The 18,288-nt window shown below is 40.8% G+C and overlaps 1 protein-coding gene across 5 annotated transcripts in view; it reads left to right on the plus strand.

Moving 5' to 3' along the window:
• The first annotated feature begins 224 nt into the window (after positions 1-224).
• Positions 225-18,288, plus strand: part of ppfia2 (PTPRF interacting protein alpha 2) — a 233,186-nt gene continuing 215,122 nt past the window's right edge. For 2 of the 5 annotated variants that reach the window (XM_051951543.1, XM_051951537.1), the window contains exons 1-2: positions 230-618; positions 14,577-14,835. In XM_051951543.1, the coding sequence (XP_051807503.1) occupies positions 14,587-14,835 (249 nt within the window). In that variant the 5' untranslated portion in view covers positions 230-618; positions 14,577-14,586. Of the gene's footprint in view, positions 619-14,576; positions 14,836-18,288 lie in introns of all 5 variants that reach the window. The other 3 variants (XR_007943621.1, XM_051951530.1, XM_022205236.2) reach the window with 3 other exon arrangements.

Raw genomic sequence — 18,288 nt, forward strand, 5'->3', positions numbered from 1 at the left:
TTTTTGGCACTATTTGGAGATGATTTTTTTTTCATTTTACGCACCAGATTGCGGTCATTTTTAAGATTTTCACATCTATTTCTATTTGTTAGTAGCTCAAATGTGGATAAATACTGAATAAACAGCTACTATCTATGTGATTATTTTTACTACTACAGCTTTGCACAGAGAGAGGAGGAAGAATTGCACAGCTGCAACTTTAAGACTCCACACGCCTCCCCTCCGTCAGCGCCGACAATGGTCTTTTCCAGCTCCAGCTTATCACAGCAGAATTTGTAACATGCCATAATTTCTTCACCCCGGTGTGCGTGTGCGTGCGTGCGTGTGTGTATATGTGTGTGTATCCCGGGGAATCAGATGTCATTACGCGTCGCGGCTAATATTTTCACCCCCCTTCCTCCTCCTCCTCTTCCTCCTGCTCCTTTTTGCGCGTTTTATTTGCCATTATTTGTGTTGACCATGCCAGCGGCGGAGACCAGCCGCACCTTCCCGATCGGATCCACGGCGTCGCTGGATGTTCGCGCTGAACAAGCCTCCTAGGATTGTCCCGCTTGATGGTATAAGCCGAGAGGACTGCGGTTGTCATTGATCCTCCACTGATAGTAAAGGGAGAAAATTGTGAGTATGCACACTGTTGCCCGCCGGTATCGCAGTGACCTACATTGCCCTGTTCCTGCAGGGCTCAAGGTGATTTTTATGCCATATTGGAGCTGTTGGATGCTGGATGTTTAAAAGCTGTATGTTTCCTGTGTGGGGTTGACATTGTGAAGGCTCTGCAGGAGGAGGAGGAGGAAGAGGAGGAGGAGGGAAAAAGAAGAAGCAGAAAATACAGCCGGCTGTCACAGTGGAGAGACAGAGGAGAGAGTTAAAGGGGGGGCGGGATGCAGACTGAGAGGCTGGCATGATGTAATGCACTTGAGACAATAGCCAAGGATTCTCCCCAATTATCATTTCAGAGAATGAGGAGGAGTTTGTTCCAGCGGTGGAAAAGGAAAAAGATCTGCGTGTGTGTGTGGTTTAGGAGCTGTCATATGAGGGGAACTAGCTGCCCCTCCTGTGAGCAAAATTATTCTAAAGATGGATCTGAATGAATGAGTGGATGAACGAATGAGAAGACGTGCAGGTTCAGGAGGAAGGTTAAATCTTCCTCCAAGTGCTGGGATGCATGACATCTCCGCTGAAGTTGTGGCACACATGCATTATGGAGGAAATAAAAGCTTAATTTGACATTCTACACTGGCTTTAATGTGTCTGGTGTGCAGCAGATGAGGCTTCTCCTGCCTGGAGGAGGTGTGAGAAGTGGCTACCTGTGGCAGCTTTTTAAGCCAATGGAATGAGGGTTTGAGGGTATCTTTTTACAGCGCGGGATTGTTTGCTAAACCTTCCCTAATGAGGACGTTAAAATGCTGTCGGTGTCAGTGACAGTCGCTTCAAATCGGCTACAACTTTGCTTTTTCTTCACCTCGATCCGCGCGCCTCAGTCAGCCCCCCATCGATTCACGCTTTGCATGACCTTGCTGCAGGGGATTGTGGGTGAAGTTAGAGGCTACACGCTCGTCCTTCCATCCTTCCATCCTTCCATCCTCTCACGTGCACGTAGACTCATTTTCAGTCGCGCACACAGCCCAGTGAACACATCAGAAGATGCACAAACATCAACCAGATGCTCACACACAAGCATAGAGGTAAAGTGCACTCAGAGACAAATGAGCATACACACACACAAACACACACACACACTTGATGCTCAGCCTCCTCTTCCTTTCCCGCCCTCCCTAATGGCAGCATCCTGGGTGTAACTCTACACCCGTGCCATCCTCTTCACCACGTCTCCCATCTCATTCACTTTTTACCGCTCGCTGTATCACACGAGGACGTCAATGGATGCAGGAAGATAGTATTTTGTGATGTAGCATTTTTACAGAAGCTATTCTTTACGCATTTTTTTTGGAATGAATGAGGATTTAAGGTAACAAAGCAACTGTTGTTGGTAGATTTTAGGTCCATGAGGGTTCAGGTGGACATATGCGCCCTTTCACGTACACCAGTAACCTAAAACATTAAAACCATCTGCCTGATATTGCGTGGGTCCCTCTCGTGCAACCCTGACCTGGCACCGGTACGCTGGCAGCAAATCCTTTGGGTGCTGTTAGTTGCAGAGGGAGATCGGGCTTGTTCCAATGCACCCCATGAATTAGACCGATAATGGGCCTGGCTGATTAATGTGGCCGATATTTGGCATTTTTCCAGTTATCTGTATTTTTTTTGACCGATTATTGATCACTCCATGGTCTTAAAAATGTCTCTCAAGCAGCGATTGCAACAGCTGAACAAGATACACAAGCCACAAACCAGGACATTAGCTTCTCTCACAGCGGCTAATGTTATGCTAACGGCTAAGTTAGAAGGCTGCCACAAATAAACTGGACACAGAGTCTGGAACATAATAATTAAGAATGCTTTAAATATGGACTTCAGTGAGCAATAAAAGCTGGAGAACAGTGAAACAACTATAGTTCCCGATGCGGCGGTCATGGGTTTGAATCCAGCTCATGGCCATTTACTGCATGTCATTCCCCCACTCTTCTACCAATGTTTCCTGTGCTATGAAAGTAAAAAGGCCAAAAAACAACTTTTAAAAAATTAAATAATGAGGCCTAGTTATGAATGACTGGTTTTTGTACACTACCAGTCATACCAGTACGTTTGGACACACCTTCTCATTCAGTGCTTTTTATTTATTTGTATTATTTTTTACATTTGTAGATTAACTTTGAAGATGAACACTTTCTGTTCATAACACAATTGTATATGTATCTTTTATAGTTTTGATGTCTTCAGTATTAATCTACAATGGATAAAATAATTAAATAAAAACAAATGAATGAAAAGGTGTGTCCAAACTTTTGACTGGTAGTGCATATTGGTTCCAAATATGAATATCAATTGGGTCAATATATAATTGCGGGACTTTTTGTATCATAGTTGACAATTTTGCTGTTTTCAGGCCTAAAATCAACATGGCCGCCTATAACCAAACACCACATGGCATTTTTACAGAAAGATTCTTCTAAATATTATGTATACACCATCGAGTAAAATTGAAATTTAAAGTTATTTATGAAGATATTATAGTAAACCTGTTGACATGCCATAAATCCACACTTGACTCACACACTACTTTATATTAAATAACTCAGAAAACCTTGGAGTCTTTCCAGTCTTTTCTTCAGGAGGAAATGACACCATGTGGAGCAGGTCATGTGATCTGGAATTAACACACTTCCTGGAGAGGTGTTTTTGAAATGGGGAACTTAGTTGAAAGTGATACAACTTGTTATTTTCCATATAAAATTTGATATATTTCCAAAAAATAAACATCTGTCATGATTATCTCAACTTAATAAAAAGAACACAATCAAAACAATTTTTGAATAAGCTCATTTTCTTATTCTTTAGCTAATTAGAAGGTGGATGTTATTACTTTCAAACGGTTATTGAACTGACATTTTAGTGATATCCATCCCTTTTTTATTGATAAATGATTGCTTCCATAATAAATAATTCTGGAATTTGTAAAGACGTGACATAAAAATGTTTTTTTTTTTTTTTGCTTTTAATCAAAATGTATGCAAGATATATCCCATGGACCTCAAAAGTCCCTCAATTGTATATTGACCCAGTTATGTCTTTTTTGATCACAAAAAAAGATGAAAAAAATTCCATGTCTGTTGGTCCCTACAATGAGTGGAGTTTAAACGCTGAATCAATGCCCTGAGCTCTTGGTCGTGTTCCTCGATCCCTTCCTGAGCATTTTTTTGTGGTGTGTTGGGGTGCATTGTCCGACTGGGTTCCTATAGGGGCCGTCTCTAACAATGCTTAAATATTCATATAAATGTCACCATGTAAGGTTTCTCAGCAGAACGTTGCAGCGCCATAAGCTGATCAATGTTCTTCTCTTCACTGGTTTTAATGTTGTGGGTTATGGTGATAGAACCAGGGTACTTGTGGCTCCACTCTCGATAAAGAAGCTCATATGAGCAGCGCTCTGAGAGAAAAAAATCATTTTATTCATCTGAGTGTGCAATTATTATTTTAGACAATTTTATAGTCCACTGAGTAGACAAATATATTTTTGCACACTGTCAGCGCTTAACAGTTTGTCTGTGAGCCTCCTTATGTTTTCATCTCTGTTGGTTTGTGTGCATTGCTTAAGGATTATATCTAAGCTTAATTAGTATAAGTAATGCAATGTGGTTTCCTTTATACTGCTCCTGTATTTCTAAATGAAGTGCTCCATTCACCAAAACATGACTAATTGTAGAATGGAATTGTCTAATTGACTGTAAGTGTTCATCAGAGTACTTTTAATCTGGCCTCTACTTCTACATGACTGTCATGAAACTGATTGTAAATTTACCAAAAACTGTTTTACATACAAGTGAGTTCTAAATCCTGTTTTCTGTGGACGTTCTAAACATTGCAGGAATAACTTTCTGGGAGGGAGATGTTTTAAATTGTAAAAAATAGATATAAAATTACAGAATGGCAGTACAGACTATCTGAAAAATATTGCCATCAGCCTTTGACAATCCCTTCAAACATTTATAACCATCCAGTGAAATCTTTGTTTTTCAGTTCAGCTGAAGGATTAGACTTCAAGGTTCACAAAATCCTGTCTGAAACTGCAGGGTGTTATTAATAAAATATCTTTTCAAGGATACTTTCAAACAATATGTTGCATGTTCCTAATTTTCAAAAGGTTAGTTCTCTAAACAATAACAGTAACAGAAATCGTATCCAAAGTAGAAACCTACAGAGAGACAACACAAGTGTACCGCTGGAAGATGGAAACCGCTTATATGTGGCAGTTTTGCTGGAGAAAAATGTTTAAATAATGAATTTATTCTCTAAATAGTTACATTTTTTGTCACTTGGTTAACCATTTCAAACTGAACTAATCCTGCATCTTCCAAACATGTTGGGCTGGAATGTCGTAAATTGATGCAACTTCAGTATACAGATGGAACAAGCGGAGATATACTGGATAAAGATTAGGGCCCGACCAATTTGGATATTTTGAGGCCAATGTCAAATTCTGATATTTGGCAGAAAAAAAAAGATAAACAATTAGTTGGCCAGTTGATTTAAAAAATATATAATGAATAGAATAGCTTATTTTTTGGTCCCTTAATGCTTACAAGAAAGATAGGATTTACAGACAGAACATTTTACTGCACAGTGCTCATTCTGTACTCTCAATTTCTCTCAGTTTCATTCCGGTCCAGCCCCAGTGATTAAAAAAAAATATGTAAGAAGAGAGAGGGACTTTAAAGCCTTTTGTATTTTTTTTTTATGTAGAAACAGTTTTTGCTTGCTCCTCTGTTACCCCACTAAGTTGCCCTGATCAGGGTTTTTCATCTAAAACAAATAAATAAGCATCAATATCGGTCTTTCATTGTGTGTAATTGGTGGAGATGAGTTAACAGTGTCCTGCTTCAGTGCTATTGTACGTTCCTGTGGCAATGATTAAATTGACTAGACTTGAATTGTTGTTGTTGTGTTGGCAGGCTGTTCTCGTGGTTCGTTAGAAGTCTCTGCGGTGCCGGCTGCCATATGAATGAGATTTCTCAGCGCTATGAGTGTACCATGCAATCTGGCCGCTTCCATTCACAAAAACGCTGCGTCACACTTTTCCCACCTGTCGGCCCGACGCGGATGCCAAATATGGGGAAGAGTGGCGCGCAACAGCTTTCCCATTACCCTTTGAGCTCATCAATGCAGTCTGTAGATGCACTTTGTGCTCAGCAGCGCGCCAAGAAATCAAACACAGACATTATTTAAAAGTGGAGTTTCCCACTAGTCAGCTCCCCTGGCGGCCACAAAGCGACGTGTGTAATCAGCCTTTCTGCTTCTGGTACTGATGCAAGTGAAGTGCATTATCATCAAAACATTTTTTTTTAAATTTCTTTTTGCCGTACTCTCTCATTCCTGTTGTGAGTCAGTGAGACTGAATGAGTCTAATAGGTTGTTGCAAATATTTGAAAACCTGACCTCGCATTTCATAAAAAATTAGCTCCGTAATGAGCTTTTTTTCTTTGCTTTGGTTTGTTTAACTGGTTTCTAAATGACCATCTCCCCACTTAATGAGTTAAAGCGTTATTAATTCTGGGCTTGATGATAACGGGGCTTTAAAGGCGCTATTAAGTAATGCTGCTTTTTATTTTAGCCCCTCCAAAGTCAGCTCAACAAGCACACAGCTTATCTCCAAAGCCACAGAGTGTCGTGTTCAGTCCTCTGCCCGTTCTGCTCACGCTCGCACTCCACATGTCTTTTGATGTCTCCCAGGTGGTGAATAGTGCTGAATTCGCCTCACTCGGCCATATACAGCCCGGAAACATACTGCTGTGTTTTGTGCGCCGCTCCTTATCTGCTCGCACAATTGTTCCCATTAATGAGATTAACTGAAGACATTCAGGAAATTAGCCGCAGTTTGCTGATTTGTTCCTGCCAAAACGGAGTGATTCTACATAAGTGGCCAAACTTACATCTGTCCCATATAGATACTGTGTGTTTTTTATTCACTGAGGGGGAAGTGCCAGAGATTTGTTGTATATTTTGTCATCTTCTCCCTGTTTGTGCGTTTTGCTGTTTTCAAAGTACAGATAGTAATCATTTTGGCAAGAAATGCAGATGAGGGGGACATAGCAGTGATCAAGCCTCCTGCCAGACAAGAACATTATGGGATGGCTGTACAAAACCATGGATTACTTCTTCTTTTTTTTTTTTTTTTTTTTTTTACATCCACTGCCAGTTTTTGGAGAATGTTCGCTTTCTGGGATGTTTGTGCATGCCAGCGTTATGATTTAACTGTCACTGATAGCATGCTTCAAATAAAGTCCTTGTCAATGTCTAAACTTACACCCACTGCACATGGAGGTGTTTTATTTGAAACAGACACTTCATACAGCGATTGGTCGGGGTGTAGAGGGTTTTAACTGCTCGGTCCAGCTTGCTGTTGTTATGCTAGTACAGTCAGCAGAGGCCGGACTTGCTAGATGCAGACCGTTGTCCTGAGTTGAAGAACAATCTCGTCTCACTAGGACGACTGACCCTTAAACCTTCAAGTCGTATGTTATACAAAGTTCGTCTTGAGTTGACTGAGACGTAAGGAAAAGTCATGGTAATAGCAAATACAATAAAAGCTAAAGATTGACCGATATGTTTTTTAACGTGTTTCTCGTTCAGTTTTTGCTGCTTGGGAGACACACACAGAGTGACGACAGACAGAAAGAGGAGGCTGCATTCTACCTGAAGTAGCGTGTTTCATTTATCAATAATTGGTCATAAAAATACTGACGCCGACAATCAGGAAAATGCCAAATATCGGCCATGATAATCAGTCTGTCCTTAGTTAAAGCCCCTCTTCATTTGCTGATCTTAACCTCACAACTCCTCTCTGTGGATCAGAGTTGCATATTTCCAAGTTTTTTTTTTCCAGGAAACTAATCCAATCTTACTTTCAAATCTCTTAGAAGATATGGAAGACCCTGTCTTACTGCCAGAATATGCAAAGAGCTGGCATTGTAGCCCACCCAGAGGGGACCAAGTCTGAACAGCGGGATGTTCTCATCTCACTAAATAAACCTGACTGTGGTCTGGACACTCCACTGCAGTCCAAATAAGAACTCTTGGTATGGTTATCTGTACATTGAGCGACTCGTTGAAGCATGTTTAGCTGTTCTTTTGATTGTAGCTCAGTTGTGGCTTTTATCTGTATTTTTTCCTGTGGAAGGCTTGCAAAAAAATAACAGGAAAGATATTAATTTCATCTTTGTGCATTCAGTAGAGAACTGACTCGAAGACACAGTTAATAAAAGATGAATGTGAGCTTAAAAAGTCTCTCTCTGACCATTCATTAGACCCCTTAAAATGCATCTCTGTGTGTCATAGTTGCATACCTGCAAGAAAATAATCCCTTCTGACCTTTCCTAATGCTTGCAGCTGATATTTCACCTGCGATGTTGTGACATTCCGGGGCCATGCACCAATTAAGCATGATGAAAGACTAATATTAGTGCGAACCTATTTGTTTTTGGTGAAAATCCTGATCACTGCAGCTTGGTAAAAAGCTCTGGGGTACCGGAGGAGTAAGGAAAAATTAGTTCTCACAGGAAAAATATTACATTAGGCTTTAAAGTCGCTCTCTGGTTATTGATTAAACTCCTAAAAACGAAAATTTCTGTGTACCAAAGTTACACTTTCAGATTTTTCACGCCTTTAAAATGGCTTCGTTTAATTATACACCATTGATTTCCCCTGGAATGTGCAGGTCTGTGAAGTTCCTACCAATCTCTAGAGCCATGGAATGTAATTCATCTGTACGTTTTTAAGCCAGAAACTGATTCTGAAAAAGAATAACAAGGACAACAATAATCCCACAATTTTCCAGCCTTTTTTCATATAGAAATTGTATATATTTTGCCATGTGGAGCAATGTTTTGGCCTAAAACACTGGAGCTTTCCCTTGAAATTAGCCATACAAAAATTAAATAGTCCGATAATGACTTGATGTCATAGATCGGATCTCCTCGTCACATTTTTCCTCGTCTTCTCCGCTGGATCCAGGTTCGCTCGGCGGCTTCTTAACGCCGACTGGATGGCTCCGGAGCCAGGTGTCTGAGCTCAGTTGAGACTGCTAGGCGAGAAAAAGGGGGCTCTGGATTTGTTGCACTGATTGGGAAGAAAACCTCCCTCCTATCCCTTTGAATAATTCATTGATTGGCATATGGCATGGAGAGAAAAGCCCAATGATCCCTGTGAGTCTGTCTGTGCTCATTTCTTGCTGCATCTGTGGCCTACAATGTGTTCAATTGAGCGCGTTGCTGTGATCCCTCCTGTGATTCCTGCGTACTTTTAGCCTCACATTTAACATCTTTAACCAGCCGTGCTACATTTGGTGTTCACAACATAATGCTTCAATATTTGACTTAGATTTATGCCAAAGCATACTCTGACATGCTAGTGGAATTGAAGGGCAGCTTCTCGCGTTATCATAATGTGCTGTGATGTGTCATTGCAGTGGAAATGAGCTAGCAGGAGCCGCTCTGTTCGGTTTCAGCTCTGGGATTGTCTGTAGTAGCTGTTTTAGCAGTGGTAAATTGGCCTTCTCAGCTGCGAGGAAATAGTATTGTCACTGTTAGCGAGAGAAATCTCCACATGTGCATCCCAGCTGGCAATAAGAGCCCCTCAATCCACACGTTCTTCACACTGCCCACAGTGCATGATTAGTGTTTATCTATCCAAGAGGATCTCACTAACTCTTACCTGTCATCACCGCTGCTCCACTCTAGAGGGAAACTAATGACTTGCTGTCCATACAGGCCCTCCAATAACGGCAACTAGCGGCAGAGACACAGAATTTTCACACAAAAGAAAAGGCAAAATTGAAGGAAAAGCAGACGCCGTTTGTCTGCATTTTGCTTCAAGGCTTTACAGATGAGATGCATTTCTCAGGCTTCACTCTGAATCTCAAGTTTAACTAAAGAGACTGGCCTGATGCCTTTTGAGAGGCATAATTAGGCAGATAAATGTTTCATTGAGTGATATGGTATGCTTTCAGGAAGGGCTGCCTCGTACGGCTAAAAGCGCAGACGGAGGCAGATCAGTCGGTGCACTTTCCCTCCGTAGCTATTGATTTTTCATAGACAGTAGAAATGATTTAAGGCGCAGTCACGGTGAGATCAAAGCATAAGGTGCAGGAATAGGACAAAAGGGGATTGCATGTGCCATGAAGCAGAAAAACATCCTCAATACACTCTGCTTTCCCGCGTGGCTTAAAGGAGAAATAAAATGCTGGGTTAAACTACATAAATGAAATGTGCCTGGCGTTTCGGAGCATGTTTGCCGGCTCATTGTGGGAGAGTGTGATGTAGTGCAGCAGATCAAACATAAAAGGTCAAATTTGAGAGTTAGCCCCTTCAAATCAAGAGCAATGATCCATGTATTTTGAAATTACTAACTAAAGCAGACATTACAGATTACACCACCATTTCTGCCTATAGCTCATTTTCTTATCTGATGCCAGATTTGTGTGTGTTTTTTTAAGGAACCCAGTGCCTTCCTCCTTTGCACAACCAACATGTATTGAGCCGTAGTCAGGAATAAATCACTACCTTCTACTTGAAATGCACCACCGATGCCCTGGTCCGTCCGCCAGCCCTCCTTGCTCTCCAAGCGCAGGCTGGCATGTGTGACGTGTCCAGCCAAGCGGCATGCAGGCTCAGTCTCTCCGGTCTAAATGACAGCGGATGGTGGCTAAATGGTGAACTGGTGGGAGCCTGGCCGGGTGCCTGGAGAAGATATGGGAGACCCCGTCTTACTGCCAGAACATGCTGAGACACAGACCTGGCATTGTGACCCACCCAGAGGGGACCAAGTCTGGGCAATGGGATGTTCTCATCTCGCTAAATAAACCTGGCTGAGGTCAGGACACTGAGTAAATATGGCCAAACGCTGAGGCCAGAACAACCAGAAACTTAGACGTATTGTGGATGTAGTGGTCTGTAGATCGAGAGGCCTTTTATGCTTTGGTTGGGACATGGTTAGCTGCTGCTTTGATCTCTTTTGTGTGTGTTTTTTTCCAGTATTTGTGGCTCTGGAAAGCTTCCTTGGATGATTAAGATGCTGGTTCAAGACTTGTTTCAATTAAAACTCCTCTCTGATTCAATTCAATTCAATTCAATTCAATTTTATTTATATAGCGTCAATTACAGTCAACTCGTCTCAAGACGCTTTACAGAACCCAAATGCCTGACCCTGATCACTAATTAAGCTCCTAAAAACTAGTCTCTGTGTGTCAAAGTTACACTTTTAGATGTTTTACCATGAAATAATCATCTATGGAGTACTGAGAGTGCCAAATTACAAAAATAAATCAAATAAAGAATACGCAAATAAAAGTGGAAATATGAAGATGAATACATAAAATAAAAAAATAAATGATGTTGCTATATAAAGAAATATTCTTCAAAAAATGAATCTAATGAAATGATAATGAAAGTAGAAATATAGAGACAAATAGATAAAATCAGTTTTTAAAAAACAAAAAAAAGTGCTTATAATTAAATGAAAAATAAACAATGTGGCAATATAAAACAATATTAATCCAAAAATAAACCCATAAAAGTATTTTTTTGTCTTTAAATTTCAGCCTTTTCTTTTACGGATTAATTTTTTGATTATAATTTTGTATACAGCGACATCATTTATTTTTCATTTTATTCAATTGTTCCACTTTTGTTTGCTTTTTTTTAAAATATAAATTTATTTTACTAATTTGGCACTGTCACTATGCCATAATCACCCCGTTTTAAAATGGCTCAAGGTGATGACATCCTTTAGAGCAGCAGTCCTCAACTACCGGGTTGCGAACCGGTTCAGGGCTGTGGGTATTTTTCTACCAGGTCACACAGAAAGAATAAAGGGCAGTTCATACTGCCATGCATTAAATAAATAAATAAAGATAAATAAGCAATAATTTGCAGTAAATAAAATAAACAATAAGAAAAATCTTAAATGCAGCATGTCCTATGTAAAGAATGAACAAAGTGTTTTATATGTAGCGCAACTAGTGTGCATGAGTAAACAAAAAAAGTGTTAAGTTTCAAAATTACAGAACTGAAAACAGACGCTACAAGGCAGGGAGGGCTGAGAGCTCGAATTTTGCTCATGATGCGTCTCCTATCATATTAAAAAAACAGGATAAAAAATGGTTTTCACTCGATAGGCTTTTTGTATGTCTTTTACTGCACCACATTCTATTCTTCTAAACTTTATCAAGTAGATTGGTGTCTGAACCTATGCTAAAAGCAAAACTCAGATCTACTTAAGAATCGTTTAGCTCCTGTCTGTTGAGTGAAAGTCCTGCATTGGAATCATGCCACTATGAATTATCTGCCTTCCTTATATGTACATTGTGGGTCTTTGAAACCTGTTTCCTACCATGTTATACTGTCATCGTATTGGGGAAAAGTATTTTTCTTTCAATATGTAATTGATCCGTCAAGTAGCGTCTGTATGTAACAAGTGACTGCTATGGTGGAACTTTCTGGATTCGTTTGTTCAGCCTTTTACTTATGAAACCCCAAATGTCCATGCTTTTGAGACACTAGAGCATTAATGTGGATATTCCTGGCATTGTTTGTTTTCTTCACTTACCAAAAACACAATATGGACGTGTTAACAGGGTAGAAGACTTGTTAAAATGGGAAAGTCTTCAAAAGAAAGACTGGAGTCAGGCCAATTGGCTAGCTTTGCGCCTTCGAACAACTTCAAAACTGTGATTTTAACATGATATTTTAAGTACATGTACTTGACCTGCGTGGAATTAAGAACATTTGACATTGTGGTTCAGTGACAGTGAGCTCACTAGTCTCGATACCAAACAGCCGGTCCGTGAATGCTGGATGTTCTCTTGAAGACAGTTGGCAACGACAAAGCTCACGTCATTTTCTTGTCAGTAATTGAATGTAATATGTAAATAGGGAAATATTATTGCTGTTGGAAGTCGTATCTTGTCTGTTTTGATGGAGACTTCCATCTAAGCATGTCTCTTTCCATTTAACGCTTAAGGATCAGGCTGATGTTAAATCACGGTATAAAAGCACAGAATCGTATTTTCCAAGCTCAGTCTCTCCGAATGGCGTATCCTACCATTTTCTTGCACGCTTTATGTTAAACAGCTCAAATCTTTCTAACCAGTGGCGTTTCATGGCTTTTTGCCCCATCGCATCTGGCTCTGACGTCCGATGATGCAAAGAGAGTTTTTAGCTCATGAACCGACCCATCGGTTTGAACGATTCCTGACGCTCTCTGAGGCCCCTGGGGGAGGCTGGAATATGGCTTCCGCATATCCACTATAGCATAGATATGGTGTATTATGCAACCCGATCTGGACTGGCCCATTAAACAGCACAAGCGTGAAATCTAGGGCAGAACGCCCAGCATCCCAAGACGTCTCTGCAGCTTTGAAACGCTGGGGTGACGCTGAGCCAAGCTCCAACTGTGTCAGGCCCAGTCACATGCACACAGGCATACAAACAGTAGCATGTGGATATTTACAGAGGCACGCGTAGTAGAGCGTGGAGAAACATGTTTGTTTTTTCTGTATATGTGGATGCTCATCTTTACCAAATGAACCGTTTTGGTATTATGTTGTTTGAATATAGAAAGGAAACTCAGTTTCCAAGATTTTTTCGTATGTGGATCAATATATAATTAAGGGACTTTTGAGTCCATGGGATATATCTTGCATACATTTTTATTAAAAGCAAAAAAAATGTGTTTTTGTATTCATTCTGATCATGTCTTTATAAATTCGATAATTATTTATTATGGAAACAATCACTTATAATAAAAAATGACTGGATATCACTAAAATGTCAACTAAATAACAGTCCGAAATGGGTAACAACCACCTTCTAATTAGCTAAACAATAATAAAATGAGCTTATTAAAAATGTTTTGATTGTATTCTTTTTTTATTAAGTTGAGATAATCATGACAAATATTTGTATCACTTTCAAATAAGTTCCCCATTTCAAAAACACCTCTCCAGGAAGTGTGTTAATTCCAGATCACATGACCTGCTCCACATGATGTCATTTCCTCCTGAAGAAAAGACTGGACAGACTCCAAGGCTTTCTGAGTTATTTAATATAAAGTAGTGTGTGAGTCAAGTGTGGATTTATGGCATGTCAACAGGTTTACTACAATATCTTTTTAAATAGCTTTCAATTTCAATTTTACTCATTTGTATGTATAATATTTAGAAGAATCTTGGTGTAAAACTGCCATGTGGTGTTTGGTTAAAGGCGGCCATGTTGGTTTTAGGCCTGAAAACAACAAAAATGTCAACTATGATACCTGTCAGCTATGTTACAAAAGTCCCACAAGTGAACATAAAAAACTTTAGTTGTTTTTCTTTTAATAAAAATGTATGCAAGATATATCCCATGGACTACAGAAATACCTCAGTTATATATTGGCCCATATATAAAAACATATCAATAAATTTCATTGATGGTGATGAAAACAGCAACCCGTAATACTACTTAATGAGGGAATCTGGGTTTTCTGGAGTTACTTTGTCACAGTCACCTCTATAAACTTTCTTGACAAAATATAAGTTAAAAAGATATGATGTGAACATATTTATGTGAGTCATTCAGGGTCAGGAAGGCTGGAGCCTGTCCCAGCTGACTTGGAGTGAAGGGACACTCTGGACAGGTCACCAGTCCATCACAGGGCTACATATACAGACAAACAATCACACTCACATTCACATCTACAGAGAATTTAGAACTATCGATTAACCTCAGCATGTTTTTGGACTGTGGGAGGAAGCTGGAGAACCTGGTGAAAATCCACAAACTCCACACAGAAAGACCCCAGGCTGGGTATCAAACCTTCCAGCTGTAAGACAACAGTACTAACCACTGCAGAACTGTGCCGTCCCACTAATCACACATTCCTTTCCAAACATCTCTCTAACCTCCGATCTTCCTCCTCTTTAGCGGAGTCAAGATGATGTGCGAGGTGATGCCCACCATCAGCGAGGACACGGCGCTGAGCCAGCGCGGCTCTCAGAGCAGCGCCTCGGACCCGGACTCCCACTTTGAGCAGCTGATGGTCAACATGCTGGACGAGAGGGACCGGCTGCTGGATACGCTGAGGGAAACCCAGGAGAGCCTCGGACTGGCCCAGCAGCACCTTCAGGACGTCATCTACGACAGAGACTCGCTGCAGCGTCAGCTCAGCTCCGCCCTGCCACAGGTGAGCGACGACAAGGCCTCTTTTGACTCGTTTTTCTTTCGAGACTGACTGTTTGATTGTGTGGATACAGACAGGAAAGATGGTTCGACCTGCAGTGAAGATCTAAGGCTTGAATGTTGTGGTTTTTCTGGTGTGATGTTGACCTCTGGGCCACCAGGATGCCTGCTTTTTATTCAAATGCTGCATTAAATAGCTTTTATTGAGTAGTTTAGAGTGTTTTGCCCACGCAGTACATCTGAACTTTGAGCTCCTGATTGCTGTTGCTTACAATATGTGCTTCCATACTTTGCAAATATGTACAATGAGAAATAAATCCCTCCTCAGCAGTGCTCATCTCAACTGAGTAATTCTCTTTTCATCTACAGTACATCGGTGGAGTGTGCTTAAGTGAACATGGCATAAACATTGTGTCTTCCACTACTCTGGCTTTGGAAAATTTTCCAACTCAGTGGCTCTCACGCAAATAAGCCTGGATGAAATCATGGAAAAGAATTAGTAGTTTCAGAGCATGAATTCTGCATTCTTTAAATATTGAATAAATGGGATCTAATTACCAGTTCCATCACATGCAGCTAATTTTGTAAAGCGCTTTCGTTGGAGCATACACCAAACGCCATGCTGTTGTTGCTGTCATGCCCACTGGTTGTGGTGGCATTGCAGATAAATCGGTATTCGAAATGGCAGACATAATTAGTCGTGTCGTTTGAAGTGGAATCAGCGCAACATGCCGGCGAGGTGAGCATTTTGGTGTGTTCCGCTTCGACTTCATCTTTCATGTGGAAAAAAAGGAAAAAAAGAAACGGCCTTACGTAATAATTCCTACAGTAAAGTGGAGATTAGCTGAAAGTGTGTCAGTAATTCTAGTCACACGCTTTGCCCGCTCTGTTTCCAAGAGACTCTGGAGGTTTGTTGGTGCAGAGAAGAGGACTTTGTTCGCAGGCGGTGCCCGCTGATAGCACGGTAATCCGCATGGTTTTTGGAGACGCAGGCAGGGCGATACACTGCGTCTGCCTCGGCTTTGGTGTGATCGCACATCAGGACTTAAAAGGGGTTTGAAGCGTTAAAAAGATGAGAGCCATTCCTTGCCCGATAATGTTTAGAATAATTAGACTTACACCTCTTTATTATGACGTCTGAAACACATCGCTGGAATCTCAAGATGTTATAAATAAGCTTTTACCAGAGACTGCCTTTGCTGTGTTTAATCTTGAATTCATCTCAGACTGTAGGTTTGAGCTCACTGTTATGTAGTTCCAGCTCTTACTTCAGCCTCGGGGCTTTTTATCTGCCTCAGAAGCTACCCAGCGGACATAATATACAGTGGAGAGAACAAGACAAAAAAAAGGGAAAACTTAAGTGCTACAAAATGCTTTTTATGGCTGTTTTCAAATACTCTGCTGCTGCATACACTGAATATAGAGAAAAAAACTGCACCAAAGAAAGACACCAATCCCATTTCTCCTGTGTATTTGAATGCATATGCTTCCTATTGGCATATATTCCTTCACCCATCCAAACATTCCTTCCCCAGGCATTCAGGACTGCCAAAGTGAAATAACATTTCCATTATCAGACAATTTCGCTGATGTCCACCGGCAGTAAAGCTCCGCGTTGATGTATGGCTTGTCATTGCGTAATGACAGAGCTGACATACTGCTCTGGTGCTTTTCCTGTCGTCTGGCTTAAATTAGATGTCATTGGGATCCTCCTAGCGACTGTCCTGGCACAAACGCTTCTATTAATTAATCTGATGGCGTCTTATTGGCCCGGCTGATATCAACATCACTCTAATGGTTTATGAAGAGGTTTGTTAGGCCTTGGTAGTTATATACGGAGGCATTTGGAGTTGTGCTTGCAGCCTTTTTTTTTTTTTTTTTTTTTTACAATAAAGAACAATTTCACAAAAGCAGGCGTCACCTTTGTGTCGCTGTGTTTTGAATGGCTTGTAATGATTTTACTGCATCTGACACTTGAGTTCTAATTCTTTAACAAAGATGTCATTTTGCGGTAAATTCTGGAGAGCCGCCAGATGTAGCGGGGATTCTTAAAGAGGGCAATAGATAACTTCCAGGTCCACTCAGTGTGTGAATGAGAGGAGAAGCAGCAGAGCCTCTTCTTCTTTTTCTTCTTCTTCTTTTTTTTGAGACAGAAGTGGCCTCATTTAAGCGATAGGCAGCCTGTGAATGTGTCTTTACTAATATCACTCCTCTGTTCCTGAAGCCCAGAGCGCTGGCAGGATTAGATGTTGGCCCACCACAAACTTCCCTTCCTCTTGTTCTTCTTCTTCTTCCTCCTCCCTCCTCCTCCTCCTCCTTCCTTTTCTATCTCTCCTCTCTCGGTTTCTGCTGTCACTGCCTTTTCTGTTATGTCGCCTTCGCCTTGTGTCTCCCTCTTTCCCCCTCCTCTCTCTCTCTTTCCATCAGAGGTCACGGCTCCGCCACTTGTCATGACACTTTCGACTGATCGGAGTGACATTCGCCGTCCCCACTCGATGCTTCCAGCAACACTTCCTCCCCCCTCCCTCCTTCTTTACATGCATAGCAATCCGGCAGTGCCCCTGTCCCTTCCCCTGATGTGCCTCCTCTCCTCACCCACTGTCCATCCCTTGTCTTGTCTTTTCTACATTTCATCAGGGCCATTTTGTTACGGCACAGAGGGACGGCAGAAGCGACCATTAGCTCTACACGTGTTGTACAGTCGCTGCTGCATCACGTGCGCTGTGTACATTAATGCAAAGGAAGGGCAGTGGTGTCAAACAAGCGGCCCGTGGGCCAAAACCGGCCCTCCAGAGGGTCCAATCTGGCCCACGGGATGACTTTGTAAAGTGTAAAAATTACAGAGAAGACATTAACTGCAATTTGTAAACCTATAAATATAAAATAATTTCTAGACCATGACAAGTTGTTTTGATCATAAAGTAAAATACTGGATTGCTCATTGTTCTTTTGTCATTTTGTGTCTCATTATTGTAAAATTTTAGATTTTTTTGTCATTTTTTTGTCTAGTTTTTGTCATTTGTCCATTTTTTTGGGTCACTTTGTAACTTTTTGTATCGTTTTTTTTGTCATTTTTTTGTCTAGTTTTTGTCATTTGTCCATTTTTTTGGTCACTTTGTAACTTTTTGTCTAGTTTTTTTGTCTCTTTTTTGTTTTGTTTGGTGTGGTTTGTCTCGTTTTTGTAATATTTTGTCATGCTTTTGTTGTTTTTTTGTCTGACTTTGTGACTTCTTTCTCCTCCTAGCCTTGGTTGTGCTGTTTCCATAGAGAAAAATGAGCCCACAGTGAGTAAACGTGTGATAGAAGCGTGAGTGAAAATGCAGTTCAGAGGCTTTATATGCTTTTTCTGATTGACAATCACTGGCAATCTTGCTTCTGTGCTCTCTCAAATAAAACAAATATGGCTGGCTTGTAAAACATGGCCGCCAAGTGACTTTAAGTCCAAATCTGTCAGTAT

This window comes from Acanthochromis polyacanthus, chromosome 1, assembly GCF_021347895.1.
Source record: "Acanthochromis polyacanthus isolate Apoly-LR-REF ecotype Palm Island chromosome 1, KAUST_Apoly_ChrSc, whole genome shotgun sequence".
NCBI classification, from domain to species: Eukaryota; Metazoa; Chordata; class Actinopteri; family Pomacentridae; genus Acanthochromis; species Acanthochromis polyacanthus.